This window comes from Glandiceps talaboti, chromosome 9 (assembly GCF_964340395.1).
Source record: "Glandiceps talaboti chromosome 9, keGlaTala1.1, whole genome shotgun sequence".
NCBI lineage: Eukaryota > Metazoa > Hemichordata > Enteropneusta > Spengelidae > Glandiceps > Glandiceps talaboti.
In genome coordinates, this window is record NC_135557.1 from 433,474 (window position 1) to 458,165 (window position 24,692).

Below are 24,692 nucleotides of genomic sequence, written 5' to 3' on the forward strand. Positions count from 1 at the left end.
TTACTCCTACCTATCACTAGGGAGAGGTACAGTAACACGTTATTCATTGTTTACTCCTACCTGTCACTAGGGAGAGGTACAGTAACACGTGATTCATTGTTTACTCTACCTGTTACTAGGGAGAGGTACAGTAACACGTGATCCATTGTTTACTCCTACCTGTCTGTAGGGAGAGGTACAGTAACACGTAATTCATTGTTTACTCCTACCTGTCTGTAGGGAGAGGTACAGTAACACGTGATTCATTGTTTACTCCTACCTGTCTATAGGGAGAGGTACAGTAACACGTGATCCATTGTTTACTCCTACCTGTCTGTAGGGAGAGGTACAGTAACACTTGATTCATTGTTTACTCCTACCTGTCACTAGGGAGAGGTACAGTAACACGTGATTCATTGTTTACTCTACCTGTTACTAGGGAGAGGTACAGTAACACGTGATCCATTGTTTACTCCTACCTGTCTGTAAGGAGAGGTACAGTAACACGTGATCCATTGTTTACTCCTACCTGTCTGTAGGGAGAGGTACAGTAACACGTGATTCGTTGTTTACTCCTACCTGTCTATAGGGAGAGGTACAGTATCACGTGATCCATTGTTTACTCCTACCTATCACTAGGGAGAGGTACAGTAACACGTGATTCATTGTTTACTCCTACCTGTCACTAGGGAGAGGTACAGTAACACGTGATTCATTGTTTACTCTACCTGTTACTAGGGAGAGGTACAGTAACACGTGATTCATTGTTTACTCCTACCTGTTACTAGGGAGAGGTACAGTAACACGTGATTCATTGTTTACTCCTACCTGTCACTAGGGAGAGGTGCAGTAACACGTGATTCATTGTTTACTCTACCTGTTACTAGGGAGAGGTACAGTAACACGTGATGCATTGTTTACTCCTACCTGTCTGTAGGGAGAGGTACAGTAACACGTGATTCATTGTTTACTCCTACCTGTCACTAGGGAGAGGCACAGTAACACGTGATTCATTGTTTACTCTACCTATCACTAGGGAGCGGTACAGTAACACGTGATTCATTGTTTACTCCTACCTGTCTGTAGGGAGAGGTACAGTAACACGTAATTCATTGTTTACTCTACCTGTCACTAGGGAGAGGTACAGTAACACGTGATTCATTGTTTACTCCTACCTGTCTGTAGGGAGAGGTACAGTAACACGTAATTCATTGTTTACTCTACCTGTTACTAGGGAGAGGCAGAGTAACACGTGATTCATTGTTCACGCCTACCTGTCTATAGGGAGAGGTACAGTAACACGTGATCCATTGTTTACTCCTACCTATCACTAGGGAGAGGTACAGTAACACGTGATTCATTGTTTACGCCTACCTGTCACTAGGGAGAGGTACAGTAACACGTGATTCATTGTTTACTCTACCTGTTACTAGGGAGAGGTACAGTAACACGTGATCCATTGTTTACTCCTACCTGTCACTTGGGAGAGGTACAGTAACACGTGATCCATTGTTTACGCCTACCTGTCTATAGGGAGAGGTACAGTAACACGTGATCCATTGTTTACTCCTACCTATCACTAGGGAGAGGTACAGTAACACGTGATTCATTGTTTACTCCTACCTGTCACTAGGGAGAGGTACAGTAACACGTGATTCATTGTTTACTCTACCTGTTACTAGGGAGAGGTACAGTAACACGTGATCCATTGTTTACTCCTACCTGTCACTAGGGAGAGGTACAGTAACACGTGATTCATTGTTTACTCCTACCTGTCTATAGGGAGAGGTACAGTAACACGTGATCCATTGTTTACTCCTACCTATCACTAGGGAGAGGTACAGTAACACGTGATTCATTGTTTACTCCTACCTGTCACTAGGGAGAGGTACAGTAACACGTGATTCATTGTTTACTCTACCTGTTACTAGGGAGAGGTACAGTAACACGTGATCCATTGTTTACTCCTACCTGTCTGTAGGGAGAGGTACAGTAACACGTGATTCATTGTTTACTCTACCTGTTACTAGGGAGAGGTACAGTAACACGTGATCCATTGTTTACTCCTACCTGTCTGTATTGAGAGGTACAGTAACACGTGATTCATTGTTTACTCCTACCTGTCTGTAGGGAGAGGTACAGTAACACGTGATTCATTGTTTACTCCTACCTGTCTATAGGGAGAGGTACAGTAACACGTGATTCATTGTTTACTCCTACCTGTCTGTAGGGAGAGGTACAGTAACACGTGATTCATTGTTTACTCCTACCTGTCTGTAGGGAGAGGTACAGTAACACGTGATCCATTGTTTACTCCTACCTGTCTATAGGGAGAGGTACAGTAACACGTGATTCATTGTTTACTCCTACCTGTCTGTAGGGAGAGGTACAGTAACACGTGATTCATTGTTTACTCCTACCTGTCTGTAGGGAGAGGTACAGTAACACGTGATCCATTGTTTACTCCTACCTGTCTGTAGGGAGAGGTACAGTAACACGTGATTCATTGTTTACTCCTACCTGTCTGTAGGGAGAGGTACAGTAACACGTGATTCATTGTTTACTCCTACCTGTCTGTAGGGAGAAGTACCGTAACACGTGATTAATTGTTTACTCTACCTGACAATGGGGAGAGGTACGTTCTTTGGGAATGTGCTGTGGAAGTATGTGTCCCCTAACGATAATTTATAACGGATCTCTTTCTGAAGAATTTTTGCATCAACCTTCAAGAAAGCTAATGTCAAGATAAGGCTATAATATGTATCAGCACACTTTATGCCATAGTAGGTTAAGATAAGGCTAATATGTCTCACCACACTTTATGCCATAGTAGGTTAAGATAAGGCTAATATGTCTCACCATACTTTATGCCATAGTAGGTTAAGATAAGGCTAATATGTATCACCACACTTTATGTCATAGTAGGTTAAGATAAGGCTATACTATGTATCACCACACTCTACGTCATAGTAGGTTAAGATAAGGCTAATATGTCTCACCACACTTTATGCCATAGTAGGTTAAGATAAGGCTATAATATGTATAACCACACATTACGTCATAGTAGGTCAAGATAAGGCTATACTATGTATAACCACACTTTACGTCATAGTAGGTCGGGATAAGGCTATAATATGTATCACAACACTTTACGTCATAGTAGGTCAAGATAAGGCTATAATATGTATAACCACACTTTACGTCATAGTAGGTTAAGATAAGGCTATAATAATATACTATACCTGTTACCTGTAGTCCAGGAGTCAAGCGTAATGTGGTGAACTACAGACCAGTTACTCTCTTGTCTATCGTAATGTGGTGAACTAGAGACCAGTTACTCTCTTGTCTATCGTAATGTGGTGAACTACAGACCAGTTACTCTCTTGTCTATCGTAATGTGGTGAACTACAGACCAGTTACTCTCTTGTCTATCGTAATGTGGTGAACTACAGACCAGTTACTGTCTTGTCTATCGTAATGTGGTGAACTGCAGACCAGTTACTCTCTTGTCTATCGTAATGTGGTGAACTACAGACCAGTTACTCTCTTGTCTATCGTAATGTGGTGAACTAGAGACCAGTTACTCTCTTGTCTATCGTAATGTGGTGAACTACAGACCAGTTACTCTCTTGTCTATCGTATTGTGGTGAACTACAGACCAGTTACTCTCTTGTCTATCGTAATGTGGTGAACTAGAGACCAGTTACTCTCTTGTCTCTCGTAATGTGGTGAACTAGAGACCAGTTACTCGCTTGTTTATCATAAGCAAAGTACTTGGAAAACTTGTTCACCATAAACTTTTTCTTCACGTGAAACACAGTCTTTCTGTTAGTCAACACGGGTTTATGGAAAAGCGTTCTATCCAAACTAACCTAGTTGAATACATGGATTTCCTTGACAGTGTCATTAACAATCATGGTCAAGTCGATGCTGTTTATATTGGTTTCAGCAAGGCATTTGGGCTAGTCACAAACTGCTTCTGTATAAATTAGAGCATAATGGCTTCAACGGACCAATTTTAAATTGGCTAAGATCTTATCTAGCTAGCAGGCAGCAACGGGTTATTGTGGAAGGGCAATCCTCCCCCCTGGAATCCCATAACATCTGGTGTCCCCAGGGGTCAATCCCGTAACATCTGGTGTCCCCAGGGGTCAATCCCGTAACATCTGGTGTCCCCAGGGGTCAATTCGTGGTCCGTTTTTGTTCAAAATTTTTATCAACGATATGTCGTCTGCTTATAAACATTCTGTGTGTTCACTCTATGCTGATGATGCCAAGATTTACAAGTCTATTGAAACAAGAAAGGACTGTGTCCTCCTTCAAGAATACCTTTCTCGTCTGTACCATTGGTGTCTCGATTGGAAAATGGTACTTAATATTAAAAAATGCTTTATTATTTCGTTTATAAATAAGGAGAAGCCATTTCATTTTACTATGTGTTAGAAGATAACGTTCTTGAGATAGTTGATAAAATCAAAGCCCTTGGCAATATATAATTACCTACAATTTAAGCTATAAGGAGTATATCTCACTTATTGTCAACAAAGATTTTAGAATGTTGGGTTTGATAAAAAGAAGTTGTAATTATTTCTCTCGCATTCGTTCTCTTAAAACTCTCTATGTTACCTATGTCAGAAATATTCTGTAATACGGCTCAATCGCTTTGTCTCCTTGGCAAAAGAAATCCCAGGCTAGCACTGAAAGGGTTAAGAAAAAATCATCAAATTTCTTTGTTGCAAATCCGGGATAACTTTTAACCATCATAATTATGCACATTTATGCGATTCTTTTTTACTTACCCATCATCCTCTCTCAGAGGAGGATGCTTTTGGAAATGACATTTTTATACGTCCGTATATTCTCTCTAAGTTAGGTTTCAATGTCCCTCAGAGGTAAACTAGAAATTGACCTGATTTCACCTAAATTAATGTTTTTAGACACCGTGCCATTCAGAGATGTATGACAACTTATAATGGTCTTTTTTGTAGTATTTCGAATATTGACTTATCTCTGAGAAATTTTAAAAAGGAAATTTTGCAAGATTGTCATCTCAGTTTCACTTAGTGAGATTGATTTTTGATTTTGGTGTTTGCTTTATTACGTGTTTTTAGGTGTATGTTGTTAATTTTGTTTGTTTGACTTGTGTGTGTGCTTTGTAGACTTGTCCTGTTCTTGAGCTGTTCAGTTTTTTTTAATGAGCCTGACACGTTCCCGTTGGTCTTCCATTAAATAAATAAATAAATAAATAAATAGATAGATAGATGGATAGATAGATAGATACATAGATAGATAGATAGATAGATAGATAGATAGATAGATAGATAGATACATAGATAGATACATAGATAGATAGATAGATAGATAGATAGATAGATAGATAGATAGATAGATAGATAAATAGATAAATAAATAAATACATAAATAAATCTATCTATCTATCTATCTGTCTATCTGTCTGTCTGTCTGTCTGTCTGTCTGTCTGTCTGTCTGTCTGTCTGTCTGTCTGTCTGTCTGTCTGTCTGTCTGTCTGTCTGTCTGTCTGTCTGTCTGTCTGTCTGTCTGTCTGTCTGTCTGTCTGTCTGTCTGTCTGTCTACCTACCTACCTACCTACCTACCTACCTACCTACCTACCTACCTACCTACCTACCTATCTACCTACCTATCTATCTATCTATCTATCTATCTATCTATCTATCTATCTATCTATCTATCTATCTATCTATCTATCTATCTATCTATCTATCTATCTATCTATCTATCTATCTATCCTACCTACCGACCTACCTACCTACCTACCCGTCTGTCTATCCATTGGTCTTTCTGCCTGCCTGTCTGTCAGTCAGTCAGTCAGTCAGTCAGTCAGTCAGTCAGTCAGTCAGTCAGTTAGTCTGTCTGTCTGTCTGTCTGTCTGTCTGTCTGTCTGTCTGTCTGTCTGTCTGTCTGTCTGTCTGTCTGTCTGTCTGTCTGTCTGTCTGGTATGTTGGTCTTTTTGCCTGCCTGCCTGTGTCTGTCTGTCTGTCTGTCTGTCTGTCTGTCTGTCTGTCTGTCTGTCTGTCTGTCTGTCTGTCTGTCTGTCTGTCTGTCTGTCTGTCTGTCTGTATGTATGTATGTATGTATGTATGTATGTATGGTTAAAAACTAAACATACATTATGTAGTGTTGCATTGATTAAAAACTAATAAACATACATTATGTAGTGTTGCATTGATTACAAACTAATAAACATACATTACGTAGTGTTGCATTGGTTAAAAACTAAACATACACCACGTGGTGTTGCATTGGTTAAAAACTAAACATACATTATGTAGTGTTGCATTGGTTAAAAACTAAACATACATTATGTAGTGTTGCATTGGTTAAAAGCTAAGCATACATTATGTAGTGTTGCACAGGTTAAAAACTAAACATACACTACGTAGTGTTGCATTGTTTAAAAACTAAACATACACTACGTAGTGTTGCATTGGTTAAAAACTAAACATACACCACGTGGTGTTGCATTGGTTAAAAACTAAACATACATTAGAAAGTGTTGCATTGGTTAAAAACTAAACATACATTACGCAGTGTTGCATTGGTTAAAAACTAAACATACATTACGCAGTGTTGCATTGGTTAAAAACTAAACATACATTACGCAGTGTTGCATTGGTTAAAAACTAAACATACACCACGTGGTGTTGCATTGGTTAAAAACTAAACATACACTACGTAGTGTTGCATTGGTTAAAAACTAAACATACACCACGTGGTGTTGCATTGGTTAAAAACTAGACATACGTTATGTAGTGTTGCATTGGCTAAAAACTAAACATACATTATGTAGTGTTGCATTGTTTAAAAACTAAACATATACCACGTGGTGTTGCATTGGTTAAAAACTAGACATACATTATGTAGTGTTGCATTGGTTAAAAACTAAACATACATTATGTAGTGTTGCATTGGTTAAAAACTAAACATACACCACGTGGTGTTGCATTGGTTAAAAACTAAACATACACCACGTGGTGTTGCATTGGTTAAAAACTAAACATACACCACTTGGTGCTGCATTGATTAAAAACTAAACATACACCATGTAGTGTTGCATTGGTTAAAAACTAAACATACACCACGTGGTGTTGCATTGGTTAAAAACTAAACATACATTATGTAGTGTTGCATTGGTTAAAAACTAAACATACACCACGTGGTTAAAAACTAAACATACACTACGTAGTGTTGCATTGTTTAAAAACTAAACATACACTACGTAGTGTTGCATTGGTTAAAAACTAAACATACATTATGTAGTGTTGCATTGGTTAAAAACTAAACATACATACACCACGTGGTGTTGCATTGGTTAAAAACTAAACATACATTATGTAGTGTTGCATTGGTTAAAAACTAAACATACACCACGTGGTGTTGCATTGGTTAAAAACTAAACATACACTACGTAGTGTTGCATTGGTTAAAAACTAAACATACATTATGTAGTGTTGCATTGGTTAAAAACTAAACATACATACACCACGTGGTGTTGCATTGGTTAAAAACTAAACATACATTATGTAGTGTTGCATTGGTTAAAGACTAAACATACACCACGTGGTGTTGCATTGGTTAAAAACTAAACATATATCACATAGTGTTGCATTGGTTAATCAGATTTATACTGAATGCCTTCTGTAAGGGTAGTCTTGCAATTTCATGATTTATGCAAGAAATTGAACTCTACATCTGTGATTTTTTCAAGTCCCAGTGAAAGTTAATTGGCAAAAACGTTGTTCAAATACCAGGAAAGCTTGCCATCCTCGACTTCACTTGGCTTTCGTGATCCCCTACATACACAGGATATGCACACCCATTTCCTCGGCAAATAATAAACGACATTCAAACCCACATAATATTGCTATAATTACGCATCAGAAAGTTTACATACTTCATGGTAAGCATTGTAACAGTTTAAAAACTTTAATACAGTGAAGTGATACAGTATTATTGCCCTACTTCGTCACTGGGTAAAGTGTATACTTTCCTGTTTCCACCGACAGACATACCATCTGCTCCAAATCCTATACGTTTCTGCTTCCAACTTTCATCAACTCTGTCACATATAGTTTTTGTCGCACTAACACTATCATCAGCATGTGCATGTTGAACTTCCTTCTGTCCCACTAAATTCACCAAGAGTTTACAAGTCGTTTTGACCACATACATTTTGGTATAAATTATAAATATGTGAGAATGTATTTATTTCCGGAGATACCGAGATAGATAAACAATTAGAAACCTTGCAATAAACAGTGGTAGTTTGTTATAGGGAGAAATCGGAAAAGAACACGGTAAAAAGGAGACGGTTCGAGGTCAATAGAATACTTCCTAAACTTCTAATTCAAAATCTAAAATCATACTATTTCTCTTTATTCATCTGCACATTAGTGTGTGAAATTTCAAAATGATATGTCCATATTTGACGAAATTGAAACTATAATAAATATTTCACCTGTTTGTGAACTCCGCGCCGATTGTAAACCTATTGAAAAACACTATTTTGTTATCATCGTAGGCCAAGAAAAAAAAGAACTGTTTCTGGTCAGTGTGTATCACTTAAATATCGAGCTTCCACCTTCTTCTTTTCTTGTGTTTGTCCAGCCAGTGCAGACTGCAGATCCAAGGGGAAACACAAAATAACTCTCCCTACATTAGTTCCCACTTCAGGGAAGACAACTACACAACTAATAATGAACAATTTAAAAAAAATTTGCGTCATCACACCAGTTTAGACAACGTTTACTGACCAGAAACAACAACTTTCTTTTGTGTCGCCTTCAGGACTAATTACCGAAAATATGCTAATAACTTATTAAAACTAAAAGCTACATCAATAATATTTTTAGGACATCTGCGCTTTGGTATCACAAATGTATGAATCGAATTACATTGAATTCGAATGTGTCCATTCTTGAGATATAGCCTAATTACCGAAAACCATTACTTATGTAAATTGCTCATTAATATTCATGCGATGTTTACCAAAACCTAACTAGTTGTTGCCATTACGCTACGGAACACGTGTGCTACATTTCGATTGAATTGAGTCAGCCGTTTTGAAGAAAACGATGAAACAGACAGACAGCCACACACACAGACTTTTCACCCCCTAATGTACCTCCTTCCTTACGGAAGGAAATAATACCGACAGTGGTGCTGTTGCACAACTTTACTTGGCTGGCTGGCTGGCTGTTGCTATGGGCGTGGTCTTGTTGCTGGGTAAATTTGCATACATTTTTGCATACGAATCTTTATCATATAGCCTACTCGTGCCATTCTTCATCTTTGCATTATAAACCATCATTTATGCATTGCTATGGGCGTGGTCCTGTTGATAGGTATATTTGAAAACATTGTTTGAATATTTTTTTCACTTAGCCATTCCTGTTGTTATCTTTGTAATATGCATCATTTCACTATTGCTAAGGGCGTGGTCATGGTTGCTAGGACCAATTGTGTCAAAATGTTTTCAATAATAACTGCAGAATAACACCTCCAGGAGCATACCCATCAAGTTTCAACCCCATTCATCATGTAGATAAAGTTTTTGACCAAAATTGGGAGATTGTTAGACCTAATTAGCATATCGCTATTGGGATCATCATGTTGTGAATACAGCTTCATCTACACATTCTCAGATACATCCCCATCAAATTCCTGCCCAATCTGCTCGGTTGTTTAGAATGATAGATTTTTTTATACCTAATTTTGCTTATCATTGATGGGATCGTCATGTTATGAACAACTCTTAATCTAAACACCACTAAGAATGTTCCCATCAAATTTCAACTCAATTAGCATTTGACCAGAAGGACAAATTTAGTAGTTTTGGAATTAAAGATGTTGGACCAAAAATACACATTTTTGCCCTAATTTGCATATCACTAATGAGATTATCATGTCATTCACAATTCACAATTGTAACACCCCTAAGAACGTGCCCACCAAATTTCAGAGTGATCTGCCCAGAAGTTTTTGAGTTTAATTTTTTTACCGAAAATCACATTTTTGACACAAATCACGAACAGATGGTAAGATCATTTTGATTTGAACAATTTCCTAAAACCCAAGGTAATATACCCACCAAATTATGGCAATCGGCACGGTTGTAGTTGATATATGTACCATATTATATTAAATTTGGAGTTTGATTTTTTAAGATATAGCCTAGTTACCTAAAATCATTAATTATGCAAAATTTTCATTAAGATTGTATACTATATCAACAATTTTTATAGAACATATGCACTCTGTTATGTTTAACACAAGTACTAAATTATATTGAAATTGAAGTATGCAGTCTTAAGATGTAGCCTAAATACCGAAAATCATTAATTATGTAAATTATTCATTTAAACAGTAAGGTACATCAACAAACTTTGTAGGACATATGCGTTTTCTAATGGTTAATGTATGTGCTAAATTATATTGAAATTGAAGAATGCAGTCTTAAGATACTTAATTAGTTGACTTGATTGATATGCAAATTTTACTAATTAACCTCAACAGATCTCGCTCAAAATCTAATCAGGTTTAGCCATTACCCCAAACATTATAGTATGTACCAAATTTCAGTATAATTGAGCCAACCGTTTTTAAGAAAATGACGACACAGACAGACAGACAGACAGACAGACAGACAGACAGACAGACATCCCCCTTTTAATACATCCCGTACCCTTACGGGAGGTAAGAACTAAACATACATAACGTATATTTGCATTAGTTAAAACATTAACATAAAGTACATAGCTAGTGTTGCGAGTCTCAAAAACTAAGGGAGCCTTTAGTAATTACAAGAGGGAGGGGGCGGGGGGTCATGGTTATAATCTTCTTTATTCCCAGAAATATATATAAATATACACATATATAACAATTCTACAATATATGAAGTATTCAACTTGGGAAAGGGAGACGAAAAATAGTTGTCTTTGCAACTAGTCGAGTCCGTCCCCTTTTACAATCTTAGGGATTAGGAATTACTAATTACTGGGGCTGCTGGTCAAATTGAGTATATTGCAATATTGACAGAATAGAAAAAAATCATAAAGGATTTACAAAATACATTGTATAAATATAGGTGGACAACAACAACAACAACAACAACAACAACAACCAAACAAGCAAATACACGAAAAGAAACAACAAATGACCTACTTAAATATACAGACAAACGGTAATCAATCTCTATGAATATGAAGTATAACTAGCTTACAATGATTGGAGATAGTTTTTGAACTCTGTTTGAAAATGACTTCTGCTATTTATGTTGCGAATGTTGTAAGGGATGCTATTCCATAGTTTAGCACCTACATACTTGACAGTGAACTGACCAGTCCTATGGTTTGCTTTTGGGATAGTAAGGTCGTTTCTGGAGCTCTGTCGTGTTGTGAAGGAGTGTTTAATGGGAGTGAAAAAATCCTGAAAGGTATCCGGTAATCTGAGGTGCAAAACGTCATGAACGAGAACGGCAAGCTGTAATTTGTGCTGTTTGAAAATGTCAAGAATATTCAACCTTTTAAATAATGGCTCCGAGTGAGCACACCAATGACTATCTGTTATGGTGCGCACTATTCTTTTTTGAATTAAAAATATTTCATTCAGGTATGTCGGACACGTGTTACCCCACACTTCGAGACAGTAGGTGATATGGGGCAGAACAAAAGCATTATACATCAGTACAAGTACATATTCTGGAACCGTGTGACGTAACTTATAAAACACACCTGTCATCCTACTAATTTTCTTTTTCACCTCAGCTATATGCTGCTTCCAAGACAGCATATTGTCAATGTTGACCCCAACAAAAGGCGAACTTTGAACTTCATCTAGTGAGACCCCCTTAAATTCAAGGGAACCAGTCAATACTACATTTTTTCTATGGCTTTTTAAGATTGTATATTTGGTCTTATTTGAATTGATCGTCAATTTGTTGGCATCACACCAGTTGATGACATCCTTAAAATTTTTACTTACAAGGTTTAGGTCTATAGTACATGTGTTTGTGTCTTTTTTAATTGTGTAAAATAAATTTGAGTCATCCGCATATAATCTAAAATCAAAAGCATTTGAAGACATCGGGATGTCATTTATGTATAGCAGAAATAAAGTTGGCCCAAGAATCGAGCCCTGTGGAACACCGCAATTTATATTTTGTTTACTAGATTTGACGTCGTTGATGCCAACAAATTGACTCCTGGAAGATAAATAACTTTTAAACCAAAGGAGGGGTAAGCCTCTGATACCATAAAACTCTAGTTTGGCAAGCAAAATATCGTGATTTATGGTATCAAAGGCTTTAGAGAAGTCTACAAAAATACCCAGAGTTGGATTGCCATGATCAATTTCACTCAGTAGATATTGGGATAAACTGATCAGTGAAAGTTTTGTACTATGCTTTTTTCTGAACCCGTATTGGTGTTTGTAAAGTATGTCATGTTTGTCCAGGAAATTCAGTATTTGTTCATTCACCAATTTCTCAAAAATCTTGCTAAAAATTGGTAAAATAGATATGGGTCTATAGTTCCCCATGTCTTCTGGGTTACCCTTTTTGTAAATCGGTAAAACTCTTGCTATTTTGAGGTCATCGGGAAAGATGCCTTTTGAAAATGATAAGTTAATAAGTGAACATAAGGGTTTCAATATTTCTTTTGAAGCGTCTTTTACAAGTTTAACAACAATGCCATCATGACCAGCCGCTTTCCTAGTGTCCAGTGAAGAAATTATGTCTTTGACTTCATTTTCAGTAACAGGGCGGAGAAAAAAGGAAAACTGAATTGGGCTATTCAAATATGACAATCATGTAATTAGTTCCTCTAGAATTGTCAATTTTCTTTGCTAGACTTTCACCTATTTGAATGAAAAAGTCGTTAAACTGTTCAATAATATCCTGCGGTTGAGTGATAAATTCTGTACAGCTTTCAGATTTGGGTTTTATTTGATTTGGTATTTTCAAATTTTTGTGTTTTTGTTTCCCTAATAGTTCATGTATAACGTCCCACATCTCTTTGGTGTTGTTCTGATTTGTCATGAGAAGATTTGTGTAATAGTATTTCTTGGTTTTTTTCAGTAAGGAAGTCAGTGTATTTCTATACTTTTTGTGTCGAGTGAACAGTGGTTCTCTAAATTTCTCTTTGATTAATTTACTGTACATTTTGTGTTTTACTTTTATCGATTTTTTTAATCCTTTTGTAATCCAATGTTTACTTTTCTTTCTTTCTCGTTTGCCATTAGCATGTAGAGGAGCGTGTTTATCACAGATACTCAAAAATATTTTGCTAAAATTTTCATATGCCTCATTGACATCATGACAATTCAGAACTCCTTCCCAAGACTCTATATGTAGATCATGATTGAAATTTTGGACTGTATAATTTGAGAAATTTCTCGAAGATGATAAGGGAGTTTCCGAAGGCAAAGTACAGAATTTATTTACAAATACAAAAATTGGTAGGTGATCGGAAATATCGGCGATAATAACACCTGCGTCAATGTGCTTATTACTTAAATTCATATAAATATGATCGATTGTGGTTTGACAGGTTTTGGTAATACGAGTTGCATTTTGAATCATTTGCTTTAAATGAAAACAAGAAAGTGTGTTCAGTAATTTCTGTGAAGTGTTAGATTTTTCGATGACATTGATGTTAAAATCGCCAACAATAATACAGCCATAGTACTTGTGATTAACTTGATTTAGAGTATTTTCGATACCATCTATAAAGGTATTTTCATCAAAATGTGGTGGCCTATATATGACACCGAGAATGTAATATTTCCCTCTATCAACAAATTCCAACCACATTGATTCAGCAGCTGGCACTGTTATATCTGGAATAACAGTATAGTTTATAGTGGAATGTACATATGCCCCTACACCGCCACCCTTACCCCGGTCTCTACATTGAATTTCGAGAGAGTAATTTTCCAATTTATACATATCTGTATTTTGTATTTGCCAAATTTCTGTAAGAGCGATAAACTTGAAATTGGTGTTTAAACTATCTTCATATACAGATTTCAACTCTTCAAAGTGTTTACTTAGTGATCGGGTATTGATGTGGGAAACAGAAAGTACATTGCCACTATTTGAAAACTTGTCATTGAATTTTGAGATTGAGTACGTACCGTTAGATACATGAAAAATATCTGTTTCTGGTGGTATATTCATGATATTCGTGGAAAGATGAATACAAATTTAAAGAGAAGCTTACATTTGTACAGTTTATACAATTTTGGGCAGATCTGCCTCATTTCGCATAACGACCGACATAGAACTCTGGTCTTTCCTAGTATAAATGTTACCATTTTGTGTCCATAGAAATTTATAGTTCAGTGTCTTCCTTCTGTCATTTGCTTTCTTCATTAGATTTCGTTTACGTGATGTTAGATTCTCGTTGATGTAGATGTTATTCTTAGTTTCGTACCCAAGTTTATCTGTCGTGGTGTGCTTCATCCTTTTTCTGTCTTTGTACACTTTGTCTCGAATTCTTCTATTTACAAATCTGACTATGATTGGTCTGTGTCTTCTTCTGTCTTGTTGTTGTTTCCCAATTCTATGTGTTACTTGGATGTCATTGATGGTAATACCGGGATAGATTGGTTGAAGAACAGCTAAGGTGATGTCGTCTGTCCTTTCATCTTGGGTTTCAGGGATGCCGTGGATCTCGATATTTTCCCTCCGACTATACTGGTCTTGTTCGTCTTGCGATTTCTCAAGCTCTGTGACTCGGTTGGCCTGTGGCATAAAATGTGACCCTTCCTTATGCTAAAAAGTAACCCTCCCTCACTTTCGATAAATTTTTCTAAAATATCACCTTCCCCTAGTACATTGTTTTAGAAAGGGACCCTCCCTCACTTTCAGTTCTCTAAAATATAACCCTCCCCTGGTACATTGTGCTAAAAAGTTACACTACCACACTTTCGGTTCTATAAAATACGACCCTTCCGATCCCCTTCAGAAAATTTAACACACCTGTATACGTAGTTGTGGTGTAATTGTTAGAGCTCAAGATTAGTATTAATAAGTCCTGGGTTCGAATCCCACTAGAGACAGGGATTTTTTCTGTAGGTATTTGTTGTTTCCCACTATTACCATCACAATGAGTTTCGGTTTGTATTGAATTAATACATTTGTTTGGATCTAATTGGCAGAACTCCCAAAGACAACAGACAACCTCATAACCGAGGTCAACATTTCAACTCCGTGACATAATCCCAAATGTCATGCCACGCTGTTCGCCCTTTACTACTGTCGGACCCGTTCACATTCCTCAAACCACAACTAACAGTTAATAACTCACTGCATTTCACTGATATGTTAGGGAAACTTCAGTATTTACAGGGGGAAGGAAATCACACATGGTCTGTTAAGTAAAACATGCCCTCACCCCATTCTTCATTTGTAAAAAGTGATCCTTTTGCAACGACGAGGTTGTTCGACGAATGCCAATGTGCAGTACAGACTGAAAGGCTATACATGCATTTCTTCAATAAAAGAGTGATAAACTCGGCACCGGTTACTGTAACTGTTCACTATATGTAACGTTCACGGACAGTGTGAGTGATAAGGTGAGATGGTACACTCACTACAATGCATCATTTTATTAAACAATTTTCTTACAACATATGTATTTGTACTTTGGCATGTAAAATACTCGTAAAAATAAATGGTGAATGTTAATCTCACTTTTACATCTCAAAACACAAAAAACGAATTGACAATCAGTGAATCTTCAATTTGGTCACAAAACTACGGATTGTAAAATGTGACCCTCCCCAACCATTATAATGCAAAACTATGACCCTCCCCAAGAACAGGCTTGTAAAATGTGACCCCCTCACCGATTCCTCCGGCCCTGTAAATACTGAAGGCTCCCTTATGATATTACTTTACAATGGTGGCAATGATGGGATTTGGCAGCAGTATGATTGAGCTGTGGGAGCAAGCCAAAATTACAAATTGATATAAAGTTAATAAAAAAATGAGTCAAAGGAAATGTGACCCTCCCTTAAGTTCCATTTTCTAAAATATGGCCCTAGATTTGTGAAATGTCGCTCTCCCCCAATTCTTCCGGACCTCCCTCTTGTAACTTCTGGAGGCTCCCTAACCCTAACCAATGTGGAATTGATGACAGCTAGCATGGGATGGCAACACCCAAAAATACAAAATGGGTCAAAGTTCAAAATACAAGTAATCAAATTAAAAATCAAAGTAAAAGCTAAACTAGTCTTTAATTGGTTACAGGATTTTCACGACATTTTCATGAGAGTAACAGAACCTGGAAAAGATCCTCCACATATCGAATATCTAAGGTAAGACGACAGATGACATTATAAGTGATTCGTATGCGTTCATTTTTTGCACTGAATACATCCTTGTGAATTCATATGTTGTATCGCAAAAATATAACAGTTAGCCAGCAGGGGGAGGGAGAGAGAGAGAGAGAGAGAGAGAGAGAGAGAGAGAGAGAGAGAGAGAGAGAGAGAGAGAGAGAGAGAGAGAGAGAGAGAGAGAGAGAGAGAGAGAGAGAGAGAGAGAGAGAGAGAGAGAGAGAGGGGGGGAGGGAGGGAGGGAGGGAGGGAGAGAGAGAGAGAGAGAGAGAGAGAGAGAGAGAGAGAGAGAGAGAGAGAGAAAGAATGAATATTAGAATTTCCAAGGACACGTTCGGACCCACACATTGTGCCCCCCCCCTGTTTTCTATATAAAGCCCCCCTGCTTGTTCCCAAGTTCGGTTTGTTTCCTAAATGAATTTTGCAATGACTATTAACCAAACATCTATCAATTTGACAGAACTCTCCCGTTGGTAAGACATTGGCCGGTACATCTTCTCCTTGAAGACACAGAAATGTGTCTCTTTCATTACTACAAGTAAGAATCACACGTTTTACTCTAGAACAGTTACTGATGAATTACACACACACACACACACACACACACACACACACACACATACATACATGCATACATACATACATACATGCATACATACATACATACATACATACATACATACATACATACATACATATATACATACATACGCACGCATGTACGTACGCACACACACACACACATACATACATACATACATACATACATACATACATATATACATACATACATACATACATGCATACATACATACATGCATGCATGCATACATGCATACATACATACATACATACATACATACATACATACATACATACATATTTATTTATTTATTTATTTATTAAGCCGTGTACACAAGAAGTTACATTGGCAAGGAAATATACCAAGAGAAACACTGATGTTTACATACATACATACATACATACATATACATACATACATACACACACACACACAGACATACATACATACATACACACAGACATACGTACGTACAGACAGACAGACAGACAGACAGGCAGACAGACAGACAGACAGCAACAGTTCATTTCCTCTCCTTATATGAGGTAAAAAGTGAAAAAAGAAAGTCAACAGTGATTGGAGTGTACAGAGTAAATAAAACACATTGAAAGTCCCAAAATTATGGCAGTTATCTAAAATGGCATGTCAAGCTGTGTTGGAATTAATCGAAAGCGTTTAGTCGTTACATCCGGATATTCAATTTAATTCTGATAATTGTGTTGTGTTGTGTTGTGTTGTGTTGTGTTGTGTTGTGTTGTGTTGTTGTGTTGTGTTGTTCTGTGTTGTGTTGTGTTGTGTTGTGTTAAACCTAACATGTGTTTATTACTTTATTATGAAGAAGAAGTACCGTTATATGTAAAGACAGCAACGATTCAGAGTGGCTTTATATCATTAAATCGGTAAGACGTTTGTCACGACAACGGTGTATGTACTTTGTGCATGGCAACAACAAGAATAACATTTCGACAAAGACCTTTGAATTCGAAAGGCATATTAATGAGTGCTCAACTACGCTGTTACATAACAAATAGTTTTTATCCGACATTGAAATGTTTTTTTTTAATTAAATAGACATCAAAATAGTTGACAGAATAGATTAATGGTATTTGTCAAATTGACCCTTTTAAGTACTAGACGAGTAGGCGAAATGTTTACGATATACATCTATGAATTTGGATGTTACATCTGTTTTGCTAAGGGAGCCTTCAGTATTTACAGGGGGCGGAGGAATCGGGGGGGGGGGTCACATTTTACAAACCTGTTCTTGGGGAGGGTCATTTTTTGCATTATAATGGTTGGGGGAGGGTCACATTTTACAATCCGTAGTTTTGTGACCAAATTGAAGATTCACTGATTGTCAATTGTATTGTGTTTTGAGATGTAAAAGTGAGATTAACACTCAACATTTATTTTTACGAGTATTTTACATGCCAGAATATAAAAATAAAAATATATGTATTGTAAGAATATTGTTTTATAAAAACATTTTGTTGAGTGTACCATATCTCACCTTATCACTCACACTGTCCGTGAATGTTGTTGATAAAATATGATGGTGATGACGGTGATATCGATGGTGATGATGATGATGATGATTTAGTTTTGAATGTTATAGAGAACACGGACAGTGATACATGTACTGACTCAAGTAGTACCAGTGAGTCAGATTAGAGTGACACTGATAATGGCAATACTGAAGGTGAAGGTGATGATGATGATGATGATGATGATGATGATGATGATGATGATGATGATGATAATGATATCAGGGAACTTTTACAAGTGTCCAGATCACTTTATATGTACACATATTGCTTTCTAATACAGAGTCAAAATCATTTAATTTGTATGTATACATATAATGGGAATGTTGATTAACGTTCAGTATATGCAGTTGCCATGGGGAGGGTCATGATGTACAAAATGGGGCAAAGGGGAGGGTCACTTTTCACAAATGAAGAATGGGGGAGGATCATGCTTTATTTAATAGACCATGTGTGATTTCCTCCGGTCCCCTCCCCCTTGTAAATACTGAAGGCTCCCTAACTTCATATAGTATCAAGTTGACGTGACCTTTGTGTGGTATCTGATCTGGTGACATAATAATGTAATCTGTTTTTAGGGCTCATGTATCAAGTTGACGTGACCTTTGTGTGGTATCTGATCTGGTGACATAATAATGTAACCTGTTTTTAGGGCATATGTATCAAGTTGGCGTGACCTTTGTGTGGTATCTGATCTGGTGACATAATAATGTAATCTGTTTTTAGGGCATATGTATCAAGTTGACGTGACCTTTGTGTGGTATCTGTTTTTAGGGCACGTGTCAAGTTATCAAACAGTTAGAAGATGTCCAACCGCTATCACATCGCCACCTACGTCGACGTTACCGATCAAACCAAGCGAAGCCAGAAGACGGAGACAACTATGCCAGAAATGGAACCAATATACGTAAGTTGAATATTTATATACCGACAACTAGACAATCACAATGTTTTGAAATTCAAAACTACAACTTAAATTAAACAGAAACCACCCTATAACACGTCAGGCAATATTTACCTACCCATTAACTCTTGAACTAGTGTTACTTGTGACCGTGTAAAAATGTACGCATTGTATTACGTCATACATCAAGCCTATATCATACCACACATTATAATACATATATCAGATCATATATATATATATATATATATATAGAAGTTAGCGGTATGAGACAACTATTTCAACAACCCCCCTTTTTCACCGTTTATTTAAAGTTAAAACAGTCTAATCTATATTAAATTTTGAGTAAACCCAAAAACTAGAACCAGTGAAACGACAACCCCCCCCCTTTTTTTTCATCGTTTTAACGTTTTAAAAAGTGGTCTAGCCTATGTTAAATTTTGAGTAAACTCTGGTTTCTGTACCAGTGAAACTGCATACAGTGTTACGATCGACAGTGAAAACAATCTATTAATACACCAACCCATTGTCTAAATGAACGTACCGGCGGGTTCAAAGGTCAAAACATGTAATCAATCAAGCTGTCTATAACGTCATCCTTCACCTCTATGACCTTTAAGGCGTTTATTTAGACAATTGTATTTTTATATTATATACATTAACAATGCGAAAAAACTGTGATACTTGTGGTAGGTCGGCGCCAGAATTCAAATGTGAAAAATGCAATAAACGTTTTAGACATAAACATAATTTTATCAAACACACAAATATAAAAGATTCTTGCGAGACCACTAAACATGAATATCCTGATGCATGCCCAACATGTGATCGTATTTTTACCGAATTCACATGTGATAAATGTGGGTTTGCATATAAATACGAGTGTCATTTAAAGATACATTTTAACAGAAGTACACCTTGCATTAAACAACCTAAGAGATATATCTGTGATTGTGGCTCAGAATTAGGTAGTTATATTACGTTGTATATACATAAACGTGAATATCCTGATGCATGCCCAACATGTGATCGTATATTTACCGAATTCACATGTGATAAATGTGGGTTTGCATATGAAAACGAGTGTCATTTAAAGATACATTTTAACAGAAGTACACCTTGCACTAAACAACCTATGAGATACATCTGTGATTGTGGCTCAGAATTAGGTAGTTATATTACGTTGTATATACATAAAAAGAAAAGTTGTAAGTTAAGAAAATATCAATTGAACAAATAAATATTATTTATAAATAAATATTTTTTATTCATATAACATGAATAAGAATCGGAACCCACTCATGAACCGAATGATAAAAGTTGGTGGGCGTACGTGTATACAATAAGCTTATACGGAATGGTGATCTACCACCTATTCCTGAGAATATATTGGATTGGCCTGTGCCAGATAATCTTCCTCGACCATTAACGGAAGAATATATCATGAATCCTATTACCAAACGTATGATTAAAATAGGTAATGATACATATCAAGCTCTTATTAACAGAGGTTACCGTCATGTAGGCGGTGTTATAATGTTACCTGGATATCATGAACTCAAGAGAGCTTTTAAAGGATACGTGAAATCATATGAAATTGATATAACTGAGAATGAACCTCATACACAATTAACTGAAAATAAATTGATAATAAAGAAAATCTTAGAACAAAATTTACAAAATATGGGTGGAAAAAAAGCAATATTAACCTTGAAGATAAAATTTGTTAAAAGTGGTAAAGGTATGGAAGAGACAACAGGTGATGGTTATTTTAATAGTAGTCCATTGCAAATTATTAATATTGACCAAATCGAAGAATTATTGAACACATTGCCAAATGGTTGCGTGAAGGATCTGGTTGGCAAATAAAAACACTTCTTAATTTTTATGTAAATATCGCAAGATACGAACCTTTACAAGGTAACTCATATATCAAGTTACCAAATGAACTACAACATCACAAGAAAGGTCTCATTAATATTCAAAATAATGATGATGAATGTTTTAGATGGTGTCACTTAGCATATAAGTTTCCAGTCGGAATTCATAAAAATAGACCATCTAGATAGAGTCAACACATCGTTGATGTAGATTATAAAGGAATAACATTCCCGGTTACTATAAAACAAATACCCAAAATTGAAAACCAAAATAATATATCTATTTCTGTATTTGGTTATAAAAAAGCATATCCAATTTATGTTAGTAAACAAACTTGTGAAGATCACCTTGACTTACTATTAATAACTCAGGGTGATAAAAGGCATTATGTTTGGATCAAAGATTTTAATTGATTCATGCATGGTATAACAAACTATGAAGGAAGAAAGCATTTCTGTGAATACTGTTTACAGCACTTTACAACTGCAGAGATTTTAAATCAGCACATTCCTATTTGTTTTGAAATAAATGGAACACAAGCTATACGAATGCCAACTGAGGAATATAAATGGTTATCATTTAAAAATTATTTAAAACAATGAAATGCACCATTTGTTATTTATGCAGATTTCGAATCTATAACTCGAAAAGTGAATACCTGTTATCCTAATGAAAACACAATATTCACACATCATTACCAAAAGCATGAAGTATGTAGTTTTGCTTATAAACTTGTATGTTGTTATGATGATACATTCAGTAAAGAAAGTGTCATTTACAGAGGACCAAATGCATCTAAAATATTTATGGAAATGATGTTATCAGAAGTTGACTATAGCAATGATATAAAAGAACAACATTTTAACAAACCTTAGTGCATGCTCATAAACGATGAAATATGTTTCAAAAACGCAACGCAATGTCATATTTGTGAAAAATTATATGAAGAAGATGACATACAAGTTCGTGATCATTGCCATATTACTGGTAAATACCGTGGTTCAGCACATGTAAAATGTAATATCAATTTTCAAGTAACGAAAAAAATACCCGTTATATTCCACAATTTAAAAGGATATGACAATCATTTTATTGTTCAAACCCTTGAAAACTTTAACGAAAAAATTAATATTATCCCTCATTCAATGGAAAAGTTCATGGCTATAATGGTTGGTACTCACTTAGTTTTCATAGATAGTTTAAATTTCTTAAATGCTTCATTAGAAAAACTCGTAGGTAACACAAGTGATTTCAAATACACAAAACAAGAATTCCCCAATAGCTTAAAATTACTAACACGGAAGGGTGTATACCCCTATGACTATATGGATTCCATTGAAAAATTCAATGATGTTAATCTTCCACAAAAGGAAAATCTAAATGAGGCTGGTATAACTGATGAAGATTATGAGCATTCGCAAAATATTTGGAAGCATTTTGATATGCAAACGATGGGTGATTATCATGATCTATATCTTAAAACTGATGTACTTTTATTAACTGACGTATTTGAAAATTTCCGAAAGACATGTAATGTATACTATAACCTCGATCCCTGTCATTATTTCAGTGCTCCGGGATTATCCTGGGATGCGTGTCTAAAAATGTCTAAAATTAATCTCGAATTATTAACAGATATAGATATGCATCTCTTCATAGAAAAAGGTCTTCGTGGAGGTATTTCTTATATATCCACTGGTCTTGCAAAGGCAAACAATCCATACATGAAAGATTATGATCCAACTCAGGAAACAAAGTACATTATGTATTTAGATGCTAATAATCTCTATGGCTGGGCAATGACTCAATCTTTACCAACACATGGATTTAAATGGGTTGATCTAGATTCGCTTGATTTAAGTAAGTACACCAACGAAAGTGACCATGGATTAATCCTTGAAGTTGATCTTGAATATCCTAGCGAGTTGCACGATCTCCATAATGATTATCCTTTAGCACCTGAGAAACTATGTATTACTGAAGACATGTTATCTCCGCATAATAAAAAGATACGTGACTTATTTAATATCAAATGTGGAAATATAGAAAAATTAACTACAACTCTGAGACCAAAAAACAATTATGTACTTCATTTTCAAAACTTAAAACAATTTTTATCACTCGGTTTAAAAATCACTAAAATTCACAGAGCCATTGAGTTTAATCAATCAAAGTGGATGTCGCAATATATTTTATTTAACACAAGAAATGCATTCGAAAAAGATTTCTTCAAACTAATGAATAACTCTGTCTTTGGACGTACCATGATGAATGTACGCAAACATCGTAGTATAAAATTATGTATCACAGAAAAACAAATGCGGAAATTAGTATCTAAACCAACGTTTGTCATGCAAAAAATTATAACTGAAAGTCCAGTAGCAGTAGAAAACAAAAAAGAACGATTAACCCTAAATCAACCCTTATATGTTGGAATGAGTATTCTTGATTTGTCTAAAATTTTAATGTATGATTTTCATTACAACTATATAAAAGAAAAATATGGACCACGAGCTAAATTATTATTCACAGATACAGATTCATTAATGTATGAAATTCAAACCAATGACTTATAAAGATTTCTAGAAAGACAAAGACCTTTTTGATAATAGTGATTTTTCATCAAAAAGTCCATATTTCTTTGATTATAACAAGAAAGTAATTGGTAAATTCAAAGATGAATGTGCAGGTGTACCAATTAGTTTATTGGACTTCGAAGTAAAATGTATTCTTATATAACAGAGTCTGCTTCCACACGTAAAATTGCTTGTGATAATGTTTCTACATTGTAATTACCCGATTCTATTTTTTTAAGTGACTCTTTATTGTTAACAGTAAAAGCAATTTCATTGTTTTTTTTGGTAATATTATACCAGGAATTATATAGTTTACACTCCAACAGTCGTATCTGTTTATAACCAGTCAGCGTTTCTGTAAAACTGATAGTAATATCATTAGATTCTTCGTTTAAATACAACTTCATTGTTTTTTGTTTATATATATTTATATATATTTGTTATATACTTAATATAATATGCCATCAAATTTTGGATTAGGTATGATAGCACCACAAGGATATTATTTATTTTTTTTATTATTATTATTAATCTTTATTTATTAATCTCGATAACTCCATAGGTTTTTAAACCTCTTTTCGTGGAGGTCGAGATACATCAAAATACAAAATAACAACACAATAAAATACACGGCAATACAGTGCACTACAAATAATCAATACCAAACAAACACTTAAAATTGACATAGGTGACAATCAATAGAGGAATAAAATTTCAATAGACTGTTTAAAATACATTTACAGATACAATAAGTACAATTGACTTAAAATGATTCATCCATATACTTTTTAAATAAGAAATTATAGCAATCCCTCTTAAAAACATCAACTGCATCTATTTTACGCAAA

At 35.6% G+C, this 24,692-nt stretch overlaps 2 protein-coding genes across 2 annotated transcripts; one reads left to right on the top strand and one right to left on the bottom strand.

Annotated features, from left to right (window-relative positions):
• Nucleotides 1-14,248: 14,248 nt before the first annotated feature.
• Nucleotides 14,249-14,770, bottom strand: LOC144440418 (uncharacterized). Its single transcript, XM_078129790.1, has one exon. It carries the CDS (start codon nt 14,768-14,770, stop codon nt 14,249-14,251), a length of 522 nt encoding a protein of 173 aa, XP_077985916.1.
• Nucleotides 14,771-22,434: 7,664 nt separating this feature from the next.
• LOC144440419 (uncharacterized) lies at nt 22,435-23,844 on the top strand. The gene has a single exon (XM_078129791.1). It carries the CDS (start codon nt 22,435-22,437, stop codon nt 23,842-23,844), a length of 1,410 nt encoding a protein of 469 aa, XP_077985917.1.
• The last annotated feature ends 848 nt before the right edge of the window (nt 23,845-24,692 follow it).